Source organism: Littorina saxatilis, linkage group LG1 (genome assembly GCF_037325665.1).
Source record: "Littorina saxatilis isolate snail1 linkage group LG1, US_GU_Lsax_2.0, whole genome shotgun sequence".
Classification (NCBI taxonomy): domain Eukaryota; kingdom Metazoa; phylum Mollusca; class Gastropoda; order Littorinimorpha; family Littorinidae; genus Littorina; species Littorina saxatilis.
The window spans coordinates 78,723,833-78,743,859 of record NC_090245.1 but is presented as its reverse complement, the minus strand read 5'-3'; the positions used below and the strand labels follow the sequence as shown (position 1 = coordinate 78,743,859).

At 43.9% G+C, this 20,027-nt stretch overlaps 2 protein-coding genes across 2 annotated transcripts in view; one reads left to right on the top strand and one right to left on the bottom strand.

Annotated features, from left to right (window-relative positions):
* LOC138980461 (uncharacterized) overlaps positions 1-20,027 on the top strand; it is a 52,534-nt gene that overhangs the window by 14,755 nt on the left and 17,752 nt on the right. Inside the window, exons 18-23 of the mRNA XM_070353336.1 lie at positions 493-5,947; positions 6,733-6,880; positions 8,588-8,750; positions 9,409-9,514; positions 10,155-10,292; positions 17,095-17,247. Coding sequence (XP_070209437.1) covers positions 493-5,947; positions 6,733-6,880; positions 8,588-8,750; positions 9,409-9,514; positions 10,155-10,292; positions 17,095-17,247 — 6,163 coding nt within the window. The remainder of the gene's footprint in view (positions 1-492; positions 5,948-6,732; positions 6,881-8,587; positions 8,751-9,408; positions 9,515-10,154; positions 10,293-17,094; positions 17,248-20,027) is intronic.
* LOC138950815 (probable G-protein coupled receptor 139) lies at positions 11,713-16,625 on the bottom strand. Its single transcript, XM_070322535.1, has 3 exons — positions 14,774-16,625; positions 13,432-13,924; positions 11,713-12,366 (listed from the first exon to the last, which is right to left on the bottom strand). The coding sequence occupies exons 1-3, from the start codon at positions 15,235-15,237 to the stop codon at positions 12,019-12,021; spliced, it is 1,305 nt and encodes a 434-aa protein (XP_070178636.1). The 5' UTR covers positions 15,238-16,625; the 3' UTR covers positions 11,713-12,018.

Below are 20,027 nucleotides of genomic sequence, written 5' to 3'. Positions count from 1 at the left end.
CTTTGTGTGCAGACTCTCTTCGGTGTCCGAACCACCCCCCGTGTATACTACATTGGGTGTGCACGTTAAAGATCCCACGATTGACAAAAGGGTCTTTCCTGGCAAAATTGCTTAGGCACAATTAATAATTGTCTACCATACCCGTGTGACTTGGAATAAGGCCGTGAAAGGTAAATATGCGCCGACATGGCTGCAATCTACTGGCCGTATAAAATTTCATCTCACACGGCATCACTGCACAGCGCCTAGAACTGTACCCACGGAATATGCGCGATATAAGCCTCATTGATTGATTGATTGAATTATATAAGTCAATTTCATGTCCAGTGATATTTTGCACTTGTTTTTAATGACCTTTCATTTTCAATGTGACATGGTTAAGCATGACAGGCTATTTCATAAGTCAAACTGTCTGGTGATATTTTGCACTTGCTTTTAATGACCTTTCATTTCCAATGTGACCTGGCTAAGCATGACTCGCTCTGTACACAGACGCAGCTATTCCGACGGTGAACGGCCGACTCCTACAAACCGACGACTCAGCATCCTCTCATCCATGCCGTCCTCCTCGTCACCGGACCAACCCTCTGCCATCCTCACCTCCAAGGGGATCTACGTTCCCATTCACCTTGCAGACCGTGCTAAGGTTAGCTCAGCAATGGCAGCGTCTGGCTTCACCGCGGTGAACGAGTCTGGAGAGGAACAGACCCTGACTGCAGAACAGCTTTTTGGGTCAGAATCCATGACCGACATCGGGGATAGGACTGTTGTGGTGTCATCGGCTCTTGCAGTGACAGAGACTGCGAACCAGCCTTTTGAATCAGAATCGGTGACTGACATTGGTGATGTGACTGGTGTGGTGTCATCTGCTTGTGCAGAGTCTGGCTTCACGGCAGTGAGTGAGCCTAGAGAGGAGGAACAAAACATAACGGCAGAACAGTTGTTAGTATCTGATTCTGTGAATGGGGCTGTGGTGTCATCGGCTCCTGCAGTGACAGAGTGTGGCTTCACTGCGGCGAACAAGTCCAGAGAGGAACAAAACATCACAGCAGGACAGTTTGGATCTGATTGTGTGAATCAGGATGGTGATGGGCCTTCTGTGGTGTCATCTTCTCATGCAATAAAAAGGTTAGGCTTCACAGCAGAGCAAAAGTCTGGAGAGAAACAAGCCAAAACAGCAGAACAGTTGTCTGTGAGCAATGCTGTGGATAGGCCTGCTGTAGTGCCGTCTTCTGGTGCGAGTGTCTGTGATTCTTCTGTCATTGGTACTGAGCACAAGGTTCAGGGTAGCGAGAAGGCAGCTGAGAGTGTTGAACAGGGGGAAGACAGTGGGACGAATGTGACTCCTGCTGCTGGGGACAGACATGTTAATGTTCCATCTGAAACACCTGGTAGCTTGAAGAATTTGACTTCTGGTTCCCAGGAAATACACACAAATGAATCACAGAATGTGATTCCTGATTCGGAGAAATTGCATGAAAATGCTACCCGTGAAGAACAGACTTCGACTTCTGGGTCAAAAGAGATGTGTGAAAGTGATCACTGTGAAGTGTCTGCTGTAAACAATGCTAATGACAGTGCTGCTACTAGTTCTGCTGAGCCAACATCACTGGAGGAGGGTTCACTTTCACCTGACAAGCAGCTGAGGCCACATTCTGAGCAGATCAGTTCTAAGGAACAGGGTATCGGGGAAGAACTGCATGCTGATAGCCAAAGTCAAGTTTCTGAGACTGAAAGATCCTCTCCAAATATCAGACACACGGCTGAAGCTAGCGTCCATTCAAAATCGAGTCTTGGGGTTAGATCACAACAAGCTCAGACGAGTCGGAGCTCAGTACTCTGTTCAGAGAAGCCACATAAATCAGCGCACCTTTCAGGCACAGGCATGAGCAAGGAACAGGAGAGAACTGGTCTTGGTACAGAGCCTAACACTGACTGTGGTGGCTCGCACTCACAGCAAGGCAGTTGTAATGGAGCGGAAAATTGTTCAGCTCAGCATGAAACTTCTTCCGTCATTGTACATGCAGGAGGTGATGAAGACAGAAAAACAGAGGAGGAAAACGTTGAGAGACAGGAAAAAAATTCACAGCTTAATAATCAGTGTGATGAGATTGATTGTGTGAAAAAAACAGGACATTCTAGAAATGCTCCCCTCCCAAATGATGAACAGTCAAATTCAAATTATGAGGAAACCGTACATGAGCAAGCAAGAATGGAAACACTTGAAGAGGGAAGTCGAAGATTCACTGCCTCCCATCAGAGTCCAATAATGCAGTATCATGTTCATTGTGTTCAGTCAAAAACTCTGAAACAGAACCTTAAGATGCACAGCAAAATTGAGAAAACAGCATTTTCTGGAAAAGTTTTAAAAGAAAGGTATCACGCCAGCATGACCAGGGCTGAAGATAGTGCTCAAGTTGATGGTATTCAGAGTGACCATTGTACCAGTACTGTGCAGTGCTCCGGTGAAGGTCCAGCAAGTGAACAAGAAACAGACGACACAAAAGACTTGAATTACAGAGAATATGGAAACTCCAGCAAAGCAAGGTCTACTGGGTCTTCAAGACAACTACTGTCCCTTAACAGCACGGATCACAATCATCCTGACAGTCCAAGTGAGGAGAATTCTTGCACACCGCGTGCATCTGAGAGAGAAAGCTCAAATGAGAGAAGATCGCAATCTTTAGAACAACATTCAGCCTCAGATGTGAATCATGACGAACCAGTCAGTGACAGTCAGCAGAATTCTGCGGAGTCACACCTGACAGTGACAGAGAGACACAATTTAGCAAGAAGCAGACCTGTTTCTCCATCTGGCTCTCCTGCTAACGGAGACCAAGCAGAGAACTCCAGTGACCCAAACTCTGCTGGTCAACACATTTTACAGAGACAAAATCAACCAGTCTTCAGGCTGACATCCCCACCAATTTCTCCAGCTTCCATTTCCAACCAGGAGCAGCCCAGTAGATCTCAGCTTGTGTACCAATTCCACATCAATGGAGACAGCTGTGACTTCGTACGGAAAACCTCAAGCAAGTCAGCGTCTAGAGAAAACAGCATGCCGGGGGCAGCATCCCCCAGAGACAATCCCAGCTTGCAGTTCGATCTTCTCCAAGCGGCGATGAAAGAGATCCTGAGAAGCCCAGGGAAAGAGTCGCTGAATGTGCCTGCTATTCGCAAGTCAGGGGAGTCAAGGATTGCACTGATGTCCTTGCCGAACATTGTGAACACTGCTCCTGGGGTGAACATCACTGTCAACATGCTCTACACGTCAGATTACACTCAGGCAAAATCGTCGTCCGACCAAAGTACCTCTGAGGACCCTAGCAGCACGACACCTGATGGAGGGGAAGGGGAGACAAGCGGTCAGGGGGAGACAAGCGAGCAAGGTGAGACAAGCGGGCAAGGTGAGACAAGCGCTGATAGGGAGACAAACAGCGGTAGGCGGCAAAGAGAGTTAAGTGGTCAGAGGGTGTCGGAACCGTCCCCTCTATCAGACGATGCTGTTTCAACAACATCAGACATTGGAGATCATTCAGAGCCAGTGAACGCTGTGACTGTGAGTGCTCCAGGTTTTGAACTGATTGAGACTGCTGGCCAAGCAGCAGGGTCTCTTGACTCAGACTTACTTGCAGGAGAACCTTCTGGAAATGCCGCAGTTTCTCTCAACCTTCCCTCTGGAGATGCAGACAATTCCAGACCTGCAATAATTTCCTTTGGCCAAAGTTTGGTACTGGGTGAAAACTCTGCAACGTTGAATCCACCGAGTGTGTTAAGACCTGGTTCGGTGCAGAGCTCCAGTGGAATTCCTCTCAGTCTAAGGTCAGAGTCTGAAGGCAGCTCATCTTTCACACAGGTTCCTGCACCAGTTTCAGCAGCTGGAGATTGTCAGGGGTTGGGTAGCCTTCCCTCAGAAGTTTCAAGTTCATCTCCTTTCAAGCTCCAGACCAGACCAGGTATTCGATGTGAAGATTTGCACAGTGAGGAGACGATACAGTTTCACATTGGTGACTTTGAGTCCTTCTTTGAAGTGTCTTCGTCTGGAAGCCAGCAAGGCGGTTCTGTGCAGTTGAACATTGTTGAGGTTTCAAACCCTCAAAGCTCGGAACAGGCAATCCCTGTTGAAAGTGTCAGGCCTGCTTCCTCTGTGGACAGTGAACATGGTGAAATCGGAAACATCCCAGCAAGTAGCAGTGACCCTATGGGATTTCATCTGACCGGGATAGGGAATCCTGATGCTCCCCATACAGAGGTGAGTTCTGATGGACGGTCATTGTCGGTGCCAGTCCAAAATATTGTACCAATAGTTCAGAACATGGATGTACAGACTGAAAGTGAAAGAGCTACTGCCGAACATCTTCAGGCGGGTGTAAATGTGCAGACTCCTTCTCAGCATCGTCAAGTGCAGAATTTGAACTTACAGTCACAGAGCACTGCTGCATCTTCAGAAATGGTTTGTTCAGGCGTGACTAGCATTAGCACCAGCTCAGCACCAGCTGTGTCAAGACCCAGCACCAGGCCTCACTCGTCGTGGTCTGGTTTGTCGTCTGTCTGCAACTCGGCCGACTTTGGCATCATCATCTCCGTCACGGTGCCGCCGGGAGAGGAAAGCAGGGATGCCTCCATGTCTGAGGATCTTGACACTTCTATGGATGAGGTCATGTCAGGTAGAAACTCTGGTGCATCAACTCTTCAACCTGCAGGAGCTGGTTTTAGGGTGTGTTCAGCAGTGCCTGCACCTATTGCTGGCGCTGCTTCAGAACATAGTGGGAGTCATTCACTTCAGGCTGTGCATGAACCAGTGCAGATGTCTAACACTGCATCATCTGTCTCTTGTTCTGTGGCTGGTGTTATTGGAGGGGCTGTTTCTTCAGCAGGTCATGTTCAACCACCACAAGCAGAAGTAAGGAGAGAAGGCATCAATATGGTCCCACTTTCAGACTCTTCTAACGTTGTATTACAGAGTGTGACACATCAGACTCATGAGAATGTCCTTCAGGGTGGATCTGGCAGAGAAGTCTCTCAGGTTGTCCAGGAGTCTCAGCAAACATCAGTTCTTGCAGGACCTTCAGGACAGGCTTGTGACAACCCAAACAGCAGTGACTTCATGAAGAGGCAGGTACTGTTAAAGTTGATAGAGGCAGCTGGAAATGCCGACGAAGAGAGCTCCATTCAACCAATTCCTCTCAGTCTAGACATCCACGAGGGATTGCAGGGAATAGCTATACCTGTTGCAGTGCCTCAAGACAAAGACTCAGAACTTGTAACTCCAACAAACTCGCCTTTCAAGATGTCTCGAATACAGGTTGAAAATGAAAGATCCCCGCCACAGAGGTTCTCCCGGAGTGAAGATAGAGGTCAGGGTTTATTGTTTGACATCCCCATGATTCTTCAGCCTCCCTCACCTGCACCATATTCCTCAAGTCTTGCTGCACAAGGAAGCGCTTTTGTGCAGAGTTCAGCTGGGTGTTCCAGGCTTGTGACTGCAACATTGAATGCTGGAACAAACTCCTTTTCTGCTACTAGCTCAGACACAGGCTCCCCTCTGAATGCCAGCTCCACAGTGCTAGCCACGTTGACCCCAGTCCTCTTCTCCTCCCCCTCGGAGACCCCCACCACCTACACACTCCAGCAGGCACAAGAGAGGACCCCCACCAAATCATCCTCCTCCCCCTCTTCCTGCTCCACCTCCTCCTTCCCTTCTCTCGCTCCCAAACCGGGCCCTGTCATCTACTCCTCCCCACCGCAATTCCTGCGGAGAAGAAGTCCCAAGAAGCAACAGTTACAGAAGCAGGTGAGGTCCATTTTGCCGAAGGGGTACACCTACGAGATGAAAGCCATGTCACCGACCAAGGCTGTTGCTAGAACGCTGAAAAGGAAGGCGACGCTTTTCTGCCAACGCAGCCCCAGCAAGCCTCTGCTGCCCAAGGATCCTAACGCTCCACAGGTAGGATCATGTTTGTTGGGCGTGTTCTGGACTTTATTGTTAATTATTTGAAGAGGGGTAATTAAAATAATTAGTAATTAAAACAAATAATTAAAACAAACGTTTGACTTGATTTGCCCTTACCTTCTTGTGTTTAATGTCAGTTGAAGTAGTGGGTATCTATAGTGTGTGTGTGCTTTTACTTACCTTATGCTTGTCATCTTCCAGGTCTGAAGAAAGAGTGGGCTTTAATGCTGAATGTATAACGTATGCGTACATGGAATGACATTGCGGGTTACCTGAACATCGACAATGACGAAAGAAAGATTGTGTGTGTGACTGTGTGCGCGCGCGTGTGTGTGTGTGTGTGTGCGTGTGTGTGTGCGTGTGTGTGTGCGTGCGTGTGTGGGTGTGTGTGACCATGTTTGAATTTATTCGGATTTAGTTCTCTTTCCTTGTTTGTATTATGATTATGTAAGTGTAAAGCGCTCTGGGCTTGTCACCACGAGGTTTACGCGCTATATAAGTAATCGTTATTATTATTATTAATAATGTTTGTCTAGCAGACAGTGAGACATCGATATATATAACAAACCAAAAAAGAAATGTTGTCTTTTTAGGATAATGATTCAGTTAATCCCAACAGAAATGCTAATCGTACAATCAGTCATGCACTGTATATATATGTAAAAGTTTGAATTCCTTAATGCCCAGATCTAAATTTAAAAATGTCAAATCCTGTTGTTTGATAAACTGTTCCAAAATACTCTGATCGTACTGACACTATTCACCCTATTCTGTGACAGTCATCACAGAGTGGACCGTCCTCACAGGGTCAGTCTGTCAGTTTGCCTCGTTGGAACCAGCGGGGCATGAACCTTAGAAATCGCAGCCAGCGCAAGAAAGAGGCGGAGGCAGCAGCGAAGAAAAGATCTCTTCAGCACCATCATAAAGGTGAGTAAGATGAGGGAGGAGGGATGGTTGAGAGAAAGTTGGTCTGAGGGTGGAGGGATTTTTTTTTCATTTTCTCATTTTCACTTTTGGGGTTGCTTTTTTTCAGTGGAAAGATAGCAGCAACAAGGGTCACCCCCTACCCAGGTGTGTGTGTGTGTGTGTTTATGTATTATCAGCCACCTGCGCTTCCAGCAGAATGACCCGAGGTCTTTTGTGCCACAGTGGTGACATGGGGGTGGGACATAGTAACCGTCTCTGAGTCTTCACATAAAGTTGATTCATGTTTGTCCCGGCCTGGATTTGAACCCGTGACCCGAGGATCAAAAGTCCAGTGCTCTACCACCTGAGTTTCTGGGTCTGAGTGTTGCATCTAAAACATCAGACTTGCAGATGTAGCTGAAAAGAAGGAAGAGAGTCAGATTTAGGCTAGATATACGCTGATCACTTACACAATGTTTAAAGAGAACAGTAGTGTAAATCGGGAGAGCCTGATGGCTCTATGGTTGAAGAAAAAGTAGTAGAACAGCAACAAAAGAGAGAAAGAAAGCAAGTCGCGTGAAGCGATATAAAAACATTTAGTCAAGATCAACACCACAAACCAATCATCGCCGAGACCACATTCAGATAGTCTCGGCTAACCATACTGAAGACGGGTCACGCTCGCCGCCGCGAAGCATGCGTCCGTAGTACTTACTGAACCTATTTTCTTTCATTCTGAGCACATTTTTAGAGTAAACATGACATATCAATATATTTTTGAATTCAGGAGAAGATCAGGATTACAATGCAATCAATGTTAAATCTGTGCGAAAATCGATTTTAATGACAACTTTAATGAGCAAACTCATTCATTAATTTGTAAGCCTCCAAGCTGAAATGTAATACCAAAGTCCGCGGGCTTCGTCGAAGATTACTTGACCAAACTTTCAACCAATTTGGTTGAAAAATGAGAGCGTGACAGTGCTGCCTCAACTTTCACAAAAAGCCGGATATGACGTCATCAAAGACATTTATCCAACAAAAGAAAAAAAACGTCTGGAGATAATATACCCAGGTTCTCTGATGTGAAATTTTATGAAGATCGGTCCAGTAGTTTAGTCTGAATCGCTCTACACACACACACAGACAGACAGACAGACAGACAGACAGACAGACACACATACACCACGACCCTCGTCTCGATTCCTCCCTCTATGTTAAGACATTTAGTCAAAACTTGACTAAATGTAAAAAAAGAAAGAAAAGACTTATGACAGCATGCAGTGTTATAGTATTTCCTGTGCAATATTTGGGTTTCTAAAACCCCCCGCGGGTTAGGGGGAAGAATTTACCCGATGCTCCCCAGCATGTCGTAAGAGGCGACTAACGGATTCTGTTTCTCCTTTTACCCTAGTTAAGTGTTTCTTGTATAGAATATAGTCAATTTTTGTAAAGATTTTAGTCAAGCAGTATGTAAGAAATGTTAAGTCCTGTGTACTGGAAACTTGCATTCTCCCAGTAAGGTAATATATTGTACTATGTTGCAAGCCCCTGGAGCAATTTTTTGATTAGTGCTTTTGTGAACAAGAAACAATTGACAAGTGGCACAAATAAAGAGCGAAAGAAAGGGTTTCTAAATGAGAAACATCCAGGTCTAAAGGGGGAAGTCTTAAATTGGAGGGCTTTAAAAAGGAGGTTCCACTGTACTTTTATACTGTGGTGACACAGGGCAAGAGGACGGGAGCCAGGAGGAGAGCGATGAGACGGGGAGCGAGATGGAGGACGTGGCCACACTGTCGCAGGAGGACAGTCAGAACGAGGAGGACGGAGCAGACGCAGACTACGACGGAGATTTCTTGGACAACCTCATGGCCGCCTCCTCCACCATTGGGTAAGACGCAGAAAACTTTGAAGCAGATAAATTATTAGTTTCTTCTCAATCATTGGGTAAGATGCAGAACATTTGAAGGAGTAGAATTCTTTTTTCTTCTTCTTCCCTGGTTGTTTAGGACCATTGTTGAGGAAAACCGGGTATAAGTTGCGCAATACACTTTCCAGTTTCTCACTGAAAACCAACTGCAGGTGACACTTTTTTTTTTACTTGACAGGCTCAAATTTATGTAAAAACCTTTTCTTTTTTACAGCAAAATTAAAATAAAATAAAAAAACTGAATCTCTGTGCACAATTATTTCTGTAAATCCTGTACCCTCTGAGTTGATTTCCTACAAGCCTGGGGGCTGGACCCTTTGTCTCAGAAACTCAAAAATTTCCAAACGAAGAAAGGTGGAAGGAATCTGTTTTATCATTGAATGCTGACTGCTGTGTATGTGTGTGTGTCACAGTCTGTGTGTGTCTGTGTCAACGCATGGTCATCTATGCTTGCTTTCGTCAAATTTGTGTGTGTGTGTATTTTCTTCTGTCACTTTATTTTTGTCTTGAATTGGCTTTTGTTCAAGCATATCATTTGTTCTGTCAGCATAAAAGTGGATGCAATTTGTGTAAAAATTGTTACCACAGTCAAACTGAATCATTTAATTTTTTCCTGCAGATTTAACCCCTTCAAAAAGTCGGACAGACATCGCAGCAGACAGGAGATCAGAAAAGAGGAAAAGTTAGCAACGCTAGCTCCCGATGTTTTGGACACTGACCCTAGGGTAAGACCAGAGAGAGACAGAGAGAGAGAGACCTCAGAATGGTTTAATCGCTTGAGCCATGTGCCCATTGCAATTGGGGGTTGATTATTTTAGGGGAGGGAGAAGGTATTCAAACACACAGACATTGAATTGGAAACTGAAAGTACATATACACCAAGAGGGAGAGAGAGAGAAATGAATGAGTAAGTTTGTGTGAGTGCTGCTGAACATTCCATCCAACAGTGGTCGAAACATCGTGCTTTGTTATTCGTATCATCTTCATTAAACAGGAGAGTACAGTATTTTTTGGAACGTTACTCTGCATCCAACCCCCACCAACCCCCCCCCCCCCCCCACCCCCCCCCCCCCCCCCACCTCTAGCATGCTTGATGCAGAAATAATCTGAGAAGATTATGCTGAAGAAAAAAATAGAAGAATTAGAGAACATATGAGCTTGCGGCGATCATCCTTTTACGAGGATTTCAATGCTTGTTATTTCTTCTCTCAGGTGCCAGGAAATTGGATCCGCATAACTCTCACTTACTCTTGTATTTAAAGCGCTTACTTCCCTTTGTTGCGCAGAGTCAGACTGAAGAAAAGACATTTTGACATTACCATTTTGTTTTCACCTTGATGTGTTCTTTCTCTTCACTCATTGCAGAAAGATGAACATGACACTGTGTGCGCTCAGGCGTATCTGAACAAGGTGAAGCTGGTCATGCAGAAAGATCCTGACACTTACATCCGCTTCATGGAACTTGTGCGGCAGTTTGAGATCAACCAGGTGTCTCCTGTAGAGGTGTGTTTGTGTGTGTGTGCGTGTGTGTTTGTGTGTGTGTGTATATATGTGTGTGTGCATATGTGTATATGTGTGTGTGCATGCATGTGTGTGTGTGTCTGTGTGTGCATCAGTAGCAAATCTATGTGTCAAAACTGGCCATTATGAAACCTGGGAGAATAATCTATGCAAGTGTGCCTGCATGCATGTATGTATAAACGTGCCTTCAGCAGAATGAATGGTTGTACACATGCATGTGGATGCATTCAGACACAACTACAGAGACATGAAAAAGGGAGATGAATGTAAACTTGTTTTTATGTAAACCATGAATCAGACTTGCACACATATCAAAAGCAAGCTTAGCATACCACTGAAACATAAATTTCACCACCAGACAAGCAACGGATAATGATTAGTCAGTGATCATTAGTAGAGAATCAGATGTCAACTGCACGTTATGTAATGTACATTTAGTTCATTGTCCAGCATATTTGTGATACTAAGCTGTTGCAAGGTGATGTTTTGTACTACAGTGGTACCGGCGATGAAAAGACACCCTTGGGACCAGCCAAAAGTGGCCCTACATTGCAGGTGGCCTGTCATGACAGGTATACTTTAGTAGGGATAATAGAGAAAGGGACAACAGAAGGTGTCCTCTCATGGGAGGGGCCTCGCATCGCAGGTACCAGTGTACAAGCCATGCTCATGGAGAGGATTAGAAGTGTAGCCCCCTGCACATGTATTTACACCTAGAGGAATACCCGCTTCGCCGGGTGAATCGCGAGATTCTTGCAAATACCGTACGGGATTGACGCCACACGAAGGAAGGGAGATAAACGCGCAAAACAGTGGAGAAGATAAGGAAGAGTTACTGGGAATGGATCTACAGAAAAACCAAAATCGGTTCACCGCGCCGCGCTTAGAGCACGTGTTGAAAATTTTCATCGACCAGATTGTGTCCGGGGTCTACCTGAATATGCCCACCAAATTTGAAGCAGATCCATCAAGAACTTTGGCCGTGCATCGCGAAGTGACAGACAGACAGACACACACAAGCCGTATAAATATAGATGTTCACTGCTTTGCTGTTATTGAACAATGATTCCAAACCATCATGTGAAGCTAAGCACTGTGTGTTGGAAGATCTAATACACCTGCACAAATGGCTGCCATTGCAGAGTTAAGGTTAATGTCTTGTCCAAGAATATTACAACATCAGAGAATACTCACACATGCACTGTTCACTATGGATTTGCTGGCATGTTCATCTTAAGAGGTATCTTCTCATATCATCTGCTTTTCTGGAAATTTGTTCGTGCCAGTTACCTTTCTGGTTAAACATATGAATGTCACCCACGTCAGTGTGTTCATAAGGTTGTTCACCCACACATTCTTTTTTTGCATTGCTTTTCTGGTCCAGTGTGCACTCACACAATTATTTCATGTTTGCATGAAGGCTTCAGTGATCTCCATGTTTTTTAACACTTTGGTTCATAAACCAACAAAATGAAGACAATTTTTCTGAAACAATTTTGAAAACAGTAGCATTCTGCTAGTTCCACTTCTCTGCGCTCTTATCTCCAAGAGTCACCAAAGCTCAGATATTAGTGTTAACATGACTCAGAGTGTCCATTGTTTCTGTGGGTAGCTGAGCAGAACACTTTGTCTCTCAAACCAACAAACAGAAGAAAATTCTTCTTTAGTTTTACAACACCAACACACTTTTGATAATGGCAGCACGCTGCTAGTTCCTGTTTGCTGCACTTCTGTCTCCAAAAGTCACCGTAGCCCAGCGGTTAACGCGACTCAGGGCGTCTTCTGTTTCTGTGGGAAGCTGAGCAGGAGCCGGCGCCACGTCATCCGATACCACGCTAGAGTTACTGCCCCTGCGTGGAATTGTCCCCCCTTGTCCCTGGCGCTGCCTGGAGATGAAAACTTGAGTGTTGCGTTTGCGATGGAGGCATTGGACGATCATGCGCAGAAGCTCCTGACGGAATCGCTTGCCGCTGAGACAGTAGAGGAAGAAGTTGATGGTGTGGTTGGTCCACATAAGGAAGTTGAAGACTGCGCTGACCAGAGAGTAGCGTGCCACCTGAAACAGGAACGGATATTGGCTTTCATCATAACATCCTGAAGAAAGCAGGTTGTTGCTGCTGAAATATTCTTTTGAAGGAATTCCTCCTTTCGAACCTTTCTGGGTGTTGATGCTGGATATTGAAAATCAACACATTGAATTGATTTTGAAGCTGTAAGTAATACTCCTCATGTGTCCCCTCATGTCAAATATTAGGGTAAAGAAAACAATACCATTTTTGAGTCACTTGAGAAAATGTGACTCTATGTAATCGGTCAGTGTTAGTCTGTCCGGCCGGCCGGCCGTAGACACCACCTTAACGTTGGACTTTTCTCGGAAACTATCAAAGCGATCGGGCTCATATTTTGTTTAGTCGTGACCTCCAATGACCTCTACACTTTAACGATGGTTTCGTTGACCTTTGACCTTTTTCAAGGTCACAGGTCAGCGTCAAAGGAAAAATTAGACATTTTATATCTTTGACAAAGTTCATCGGATGTGATTGAAACTTTGTAGGATTATTCTTTACATCAAAGTATTTACATCTGTAGCCTTTTACGAACGTTATCAGAAAAACAAGGGAGATAACTAGCCTTTTCTGTTCGGCAACACACAACTTAACGTTGGGCTTTTCTCGGAAACTATAAAAGTGACCGGGCTCAAATTTTATGTGAACGTGACTCATTGTGTTGTGAATAGCAATTTCTTCCTGTCCATCTGATGCCTCATATAATATTCAGAACTGCGAAAGTGACTCGATCGAGCGTTTGCTCTTCTTGTTACATTTTGTCTTGTGCCGTGGTGCAGAGGAGAGATACTGATTTTTGTTGACTTTTTGTAGGCAGAACGAAAATGCTAAAAGCTCTGCCACTTTGCCTGTATTGCAGTGAGAGCCATATTGATCAGTGCTATGAGAATAGGCATCCTTGCTTTGGCATGCAGGCTGGTGCATACATGATCACAGGGGCTTTTTACTTTCACCTTATTACCATCTCTTCAATTCAAATGGTACACTGTCCCACACAAAAAGTATTGATTACCACTCGGATTAGAGAGAAAAAAAGACAAGAATCTTTGACTTACCACTTCAATATTGATGCCACCCTCAGGAGGGAAAAACTCAAAGTAGTCCTCCCTGATGATAATCAGAATGACCTTGGGAGCAGTCATGGCCATGAAGGTGAAGGACACCACCAGCAACATGGCCGTCAGCCGCTGGTTGAACCCGGCCAGCCTTGACCCTTGTGTTGCTGTGGTGACGCTGCCGCAGGCGTGCAGTGAACGCTTGCGTTTGAGCGCCACCCGGTGGCAGTGGATGATGATGCAGTTGAAGAAGATGAGCAGAGAGAAGGGAATGAAGGAGTAAAACGCGGCGTCAATCCAGGGCCAGACATCGTCATAGAAATCAATGTGTCGATCCCTTGGTAAACAGGTCTCGCCCTCGGTTCTTTCAAAGGTGAAGATGAAGTGAAGGTTCTTGGCGATGCAGGCCAGGGTGATGATGACGATGGCGATGATTGCGTTGCGTATTGTGCAAACAATAGCTGCCTTGAGGGGGTAGCGGATGGCAACGAATCTGTGGATTGAAGATAAAAAGATGTTTCTTTTCGTACACGCAGTGTTTAGGCCTTTGATTAAAGGAAAAGAAACAGTAGCTGTTAAGCATACAGGATTTAGGCCAGGTTTTGATCAGTGGTCATTAATAACGAATTATATGTATTTAAAATGATTGATCATTCGGGTGGAAAAGTAACAGAAACAGTAAGCTGAAACCCATTGATAGCAAGGTGGAATGACCCATTAACATTTGACAAGCAGGTCAAGCTTTACATTGTCTAGATTGTTTAGAAATTAACTCTTGTTGGTTGGGATAAATAACAGACAAAAACAGTTAGTTTTAATCCATGGGTAGTTCATTATGTATTGCCCAGTAAAAGAAAAAATAATCACAACGGAACAGCTGCATAGAGATGACAGGAATTACAGCTAACATTTTTCAAGCTTATAGCTGACTGACTAATTTTGCAAATGGCCAGTGCAGTTTGCAGTGAATCACCAAAACAACCGGTTTATGTTGCTCCTTTTTTTTACATTTAGTCAAGTTTTGACGTAGAGGGGGGAATTGAGATGAGGGTCGTGGTCTGTCTGTCTGTCTCTGTGTGTGTGTGTGTGTGTGTGTGTGTGTGTGTGTGTGTGTGTGTGTGTGTGTGTGTGTGTGTGTGTGTGTGTGTGTAGAGCGCCTGAGAAAATGAAAACCTTTGAAATAAACAAACAACTTTCATCCTCTCAGGTGACAGGAGACTGACTCCACATTACTCTGACTCTTGTTGTCTGTATTTAGAGCGCTGGGTTCCATTTGTTTCTTGGATCTTGTCAGTAGCACTCCACCTCACTTGGTTTTTGATACTCTTTATCAATGTCTTACCTGTCAACAGTCATAGCGGTCAGAATCCAGGAGCACAGGTCATAACTCAGATAGGTCAGGAAATCCATCACGCGACAGGCAATCTCAGTCTTCATGTAAATGTCGGTATGATCGTTCGCCACGTACAGCAATCGGCGCAAGCTTGCGAAATACAAGACCATCAGATCCCCCACGGCCAGCAGAGCGAAGTAGAAACACGTGGTGGAGGCCATCATGGTCCGTCTGGTCATCACAGCGATGGTCAACAGATTGGTGATGGTCCCCACGGCGATCTGAACGGAACAGCCGTAGAGGCCTAGGTCCTGAGCAATGCGGTAGTCGGGGTACATTCGCAGAATGTCCGTGAGGCTGGGAGGTGGGGGTGCGTGTGGGTACGAAGGCAGGGTGGTGTTGTCTGTGGCATTCCATGGTGTGGAGGTTTGTGGTAGAGTTGAGGGGGTGAATGTTAAGTTTGTCGTTGTCATTTTCTAAATTTTTTTATGATCGCAGTCTGATTTTTGTACTTTTTATTTGCGAAAGGCACACATTGCCGAGGGCTCCTCCTGTGTTTAGATTTTTCTCACGGTTGTGTTTTGTAACAAAGCATGTTTTTTCTCTCATTTCTATGAGATATTGTTCCTTTTGGTTTTTACAATGAAACCCTGCTAAGTGTCACTTCAGCTCTTGCTACTTTGCATTGTATTGATGACAGTCTAAAACTCAGAAAGTGATCAAGTATTAGTCCATTGCTCTTCATTCAAATAAAACTCCTTTTTCATTATCCCTCAGAACAGGGGGTAAAAATGGATCTCAAGTTTACAGCTGTGAGGTTCTTTGGCACCACGTTACATAGTAAACAGCACGTTCACCGCACATTTAAAAATCCATCAGTTATTCAGTATTTTGAGTGAAGAAAAAGAGGCACAACTTTCCATGTAGAGAGTCACGGCAATTCTGTATCACACATTTGTCCCATTGTGTTGTTGAGCTACCTTTGTGACATAATCTTTCTCTCTTTATTGCGTCACATGGCCACAATGTACACTCTCATTCCACGCCTGTTAACAGACATGTGATTATTACCAGGCAGGTGAGACATAAAACCATTAACACAACAGGAGGGTCCTCCATCTCCAATAAAACCATGGCTAAGGGGCAATTAACCCTGAAGGGGGAAAGCAGCTTTTGACGTTCCCATGCTGAAGAGGTGTGATCGGTTTGGGTAGAGGTGTACTTTGATCAAACAGTTCTCTGTTCTGTTAGTTTGGCTTTGGAATGATGGTTATGTGCGTTGTAGAAGAGTGATGTGATGTGATGTAAAGGATTGATTTGTTTTTTCACTGACTAGCTCAGAGACTGCTGTCTAAAATAGTGGGCCATTTTCCATGCCAATACAGTGGAACCCCTTTTTAAAACCTCAACAAATCTTAGAAAATCTGGTCTTAAAATGGAGGTAAATTTACAGTGGTTATGAACAGAATATCTGACAGATCGAGGTCTTAAAATGGGGGAAGTCTTAAATCAGGGGGTCTTAAAGAGGGGTTCCACTGTACCTCTTTACAGGTACACATTCTGACTCTTACAAGAGGGGTTACTCTGTACCTCTTTACAGGTACACATTCTGACTCTTACAACAAATGATCACCCTGTAACATCAATCTGTCAAATCAAGTGATTACACTAGATTTTCCTGGAAACATCTCTCAAGTATCTGCCAAGGAGACTGAGCGTGCCACAATCAGATTGGCTTCATTGTAGGCTCTCACAGATACTTATGGAGGATATTACTAACACCTTTCTTTTTTATATAAACACTCCTATGTTTTGCTGCTGGCTTTTTATAGAGAAGGAACTCTCAATGATAGTTGTATATTTGGAAAGTTCTCGTTCAGAATATCAACAGGCATGAATTAGAATCAGCAAAGATTGAATAGCGCTGGTTATTTTTGTGAGACTCAGATAGGATCTTATTTTACTGTGAATATCAAACTTTCAGCATATTCTTTCCTCTTTTCTGTTTCCTCGATAAGCCGCATCTTAGGCTACATGTGGGGGTGGGAAGCGCACTTGCAACAATAGCTCCTTACAACAATAACTCCTTACAACAATAACTCCTTACAACAATAACTCCTTACAACAATAACTCAGAGAATGAAAGGATGGATGTGTGTGTGTGTGTGTGTGTGTGTGTGTGTGTTGTGTGTGTGTGGTGTGTGTGTGTGTGTGTGTGTGTGTGTGTGTGTGTGTGTGTGTGTGTGTGTGTGTGTGTGTGTGAATCTTCTACTTCTTTTTCTTCAGCAGCATTTGACAGTGGTTAAATACACACATTGTCTGTATTGCAGGTGTACGATTCATTGCAAGCGCTGCTGGCCAACTACCCAGAGCTGGTGGAAGAGTTTGCCGGTTTCTTGCTGCCCAACCAGGCGCTGCAGACCGGCTGTCACGTCTCCAACCAGCTCTCGCAGGATGTCCGCACCTTCCTCAGAAAGCTGGAGGTACACATCCTTTCCAGACAGGAGATATTTCATGTGTTTAGATTGACAGAAAAAGTGTATTTAGCACGGTTCTGTGTAGGAGTCCAAACCTGTGCTGTATCGGCCATGGTGACCAGCTAAAAATGGGGTTTGGCAAGAGCGATCCTCTCACGCCTTTTGTACATTCTAAAGGAAAGAAAGGGAAAGCAGACACAGGATTGTGAAGTACAGTGGAACCCCCCCTTTTAAGACCCCTCAATTTAAGACTCCTCTCCTTTTAAGATCCTGTTTTCTCAGCTTTTTTGTTCATAACCTCTGTAAATTTACCCCCGATTTAAGACTCGCACCTTTTTACATTTAGTCAAGTTTTGACTAAATGTTTTTACATAGAGGGGGGAATCGAGACGAGGGTCGTGGTGTATGTCTGTCTGTCTGTCTGTCTGTCTGTCTGTCTGTCTGTGTGTGTGTGTAGAGCGATTCAGACTAAACTACTGGACCGATCTATATGAAATTTGACATGGGAGTTCCTGGGTATGATATCCTCAGACGTTTTTTTCAGTTTTTTTACAAATGTTTTTGATGACGTCATATCCGGCTTTTCGTGAAAGTTGAGGCGGCACTGTCACGCTCTCATTTTTCAACCAAATTGGTTGAAATTTTGGTCAAGTAATCTGCGATGAAGCCCGGACTTCGGTATTGCATTTCAGCTTGGTGGCTTAAAAATTAATTAATGACTTTGGTCATTAAAAATCTGAAAATTGTAAAAAAAATTATATTTTTTATAAAACGATCCAAATTTACGTTCATCTTATTTTCCATCATTTTCTGATTCCAAAAACATATAAATATGTTATATTTGGATTAAAAACAAGCTCTGAAATTTAAAAATATAAAAATTATGTTAAAAATTAAATTATTGAAATCAATTTAAAAACACTTTTATCTTATTCCTTATCGGTTCCTGATTCTAAAAACATATAGATATGATATGTTTGGATTGAAAATACGCTCAGAAAGTTAAAACGAAGAGAGGTACAGAAAAGCGTGCTATCCTTCTCAGCGCAACTACTACCCCGCTCTTCTTGTCAATTTCACTTGCCTTTGCCGTGAGCGGTGGACTGACGATGCTACGAGTATACGGTCTTGCTGCGTTGCATTGCGTTCAGTTTCATTCTGTGAGTTCGACAGCTACTTGACTAAATGTTGTATTTTCGCCTTACGCGACTTGTTAAGTTTTGGAGTTCTTAAAAGGGGGGTTTCCACTGTATTCATTTTTGATGACATTACTTACAGTCGGCAAAGCTGTGGGTTGTACCACTTTCTAGTGCTAACTTTGACTGACAAAAACACACAACTCTTCAGCAAGGGCTTTGAAAATGAAATGTACGGAAAATTGAAACTTAAAGTAAAAAGCCCATTTTTGATGTTCGAATTCTGAAATTTGCTCAGCTTCCCCCTCTTCAAACCTCCCCCAGTAGGCTTTGGAATTTTACTCCAGTCCAACCCCCAATAGGATTTTCCAGAAAATGGCCAGTACTTGACTAGTTAAGATGAGAAAGTACTGGAAAGAAATGTGTCAGCTGGTGTTGAATATAATATTTTTTTCAGAGCGCAGGACACATTGTCACTATACAGTAATCATGCTGTTAAACATAGTTTTTTTTCCGGTTGGTGAAACGTATTTATAAGTTTTTATGGGAGTTGTTCTTCCCTATTTTATGTGATATATACTTTGAAAAAAATCACTTTAACAAAAAATACCAAAGAAAAGCGCATTGAAACTCAATTATGACTCACATACACATACAGCCAGTCCTGATGTTGAGATTATTGTGACTGAAAATGTGTGTCAAAATGCTGAGAAAGCACAGATGGTAGCCAGGACAGCCACACAACACAAGCACCAGTGGCCGCTCACTCCAACGCTCGTAAAAGCGGTGACTTCTGGTTGTGCAGGCCAGAAGGAGAGTGATTTATGATTCTTTGCCCTCCTTATTCACCGGCCTGAAATGGGCCTGGCATTGCTACTTTCTTACATTTTATTGTGTCAGCCTGGAGAACTTTCTGTGTTTGAACTAGTTTTCTGCCATTTTTCAACCCCCACCCCTACTCCTACTCCCCACACATCCACCTTATCAGTAACACATGTCGTATATTTATTTTATTAATGGACAATCGAAAAGTTATCTCTCTTTCTCTCTAACACACACACACACACACACGCACGCACGCTCGCTCGCTCTCTCTCTCTCTCTCTCTCTCTCTCTCTCTCTCTCTCTCTCTCTCTCTCTCTCTCTCTCTCTCTCTCTCTCTCTCTCTCTCTAAAACAGAGAAACATATCCAGAGAGAGAGAGAGTAAATGATTGAATATATAACAGCTCAATTTCATATTCAATTAACCATCACAAAATTAAAAACATTAAAAAGCTTCTTAATTAACTTAAAGATTAATTTGTCCGAGGGTAGGTGACCCCCACCCCCCCCCACCCCCACCCCAAAAAAAAATGCTACCTATAAAAATGCTAATATCTTCTGCGTATGTTGAGCAAATTGCTTCATATTTGGTGTACATTAACTTCAGTTTATGCATGATCATATCACCAAGTTTCAAATTTGCAGGTCAATTGATCTGATTTTTGTGCTCATTCAAAAATAATATCCAAATTCAGTGATGGGCTAATCATTAGGAGATTCGAAATTGAGTAGTACCCATTCCCACCCGATGTAAACCTTCCAGACTTTTACCTATTGGAACATATGAAGGTGAAAAACACACCAGATCATCTGTGACCTGTAGAAAT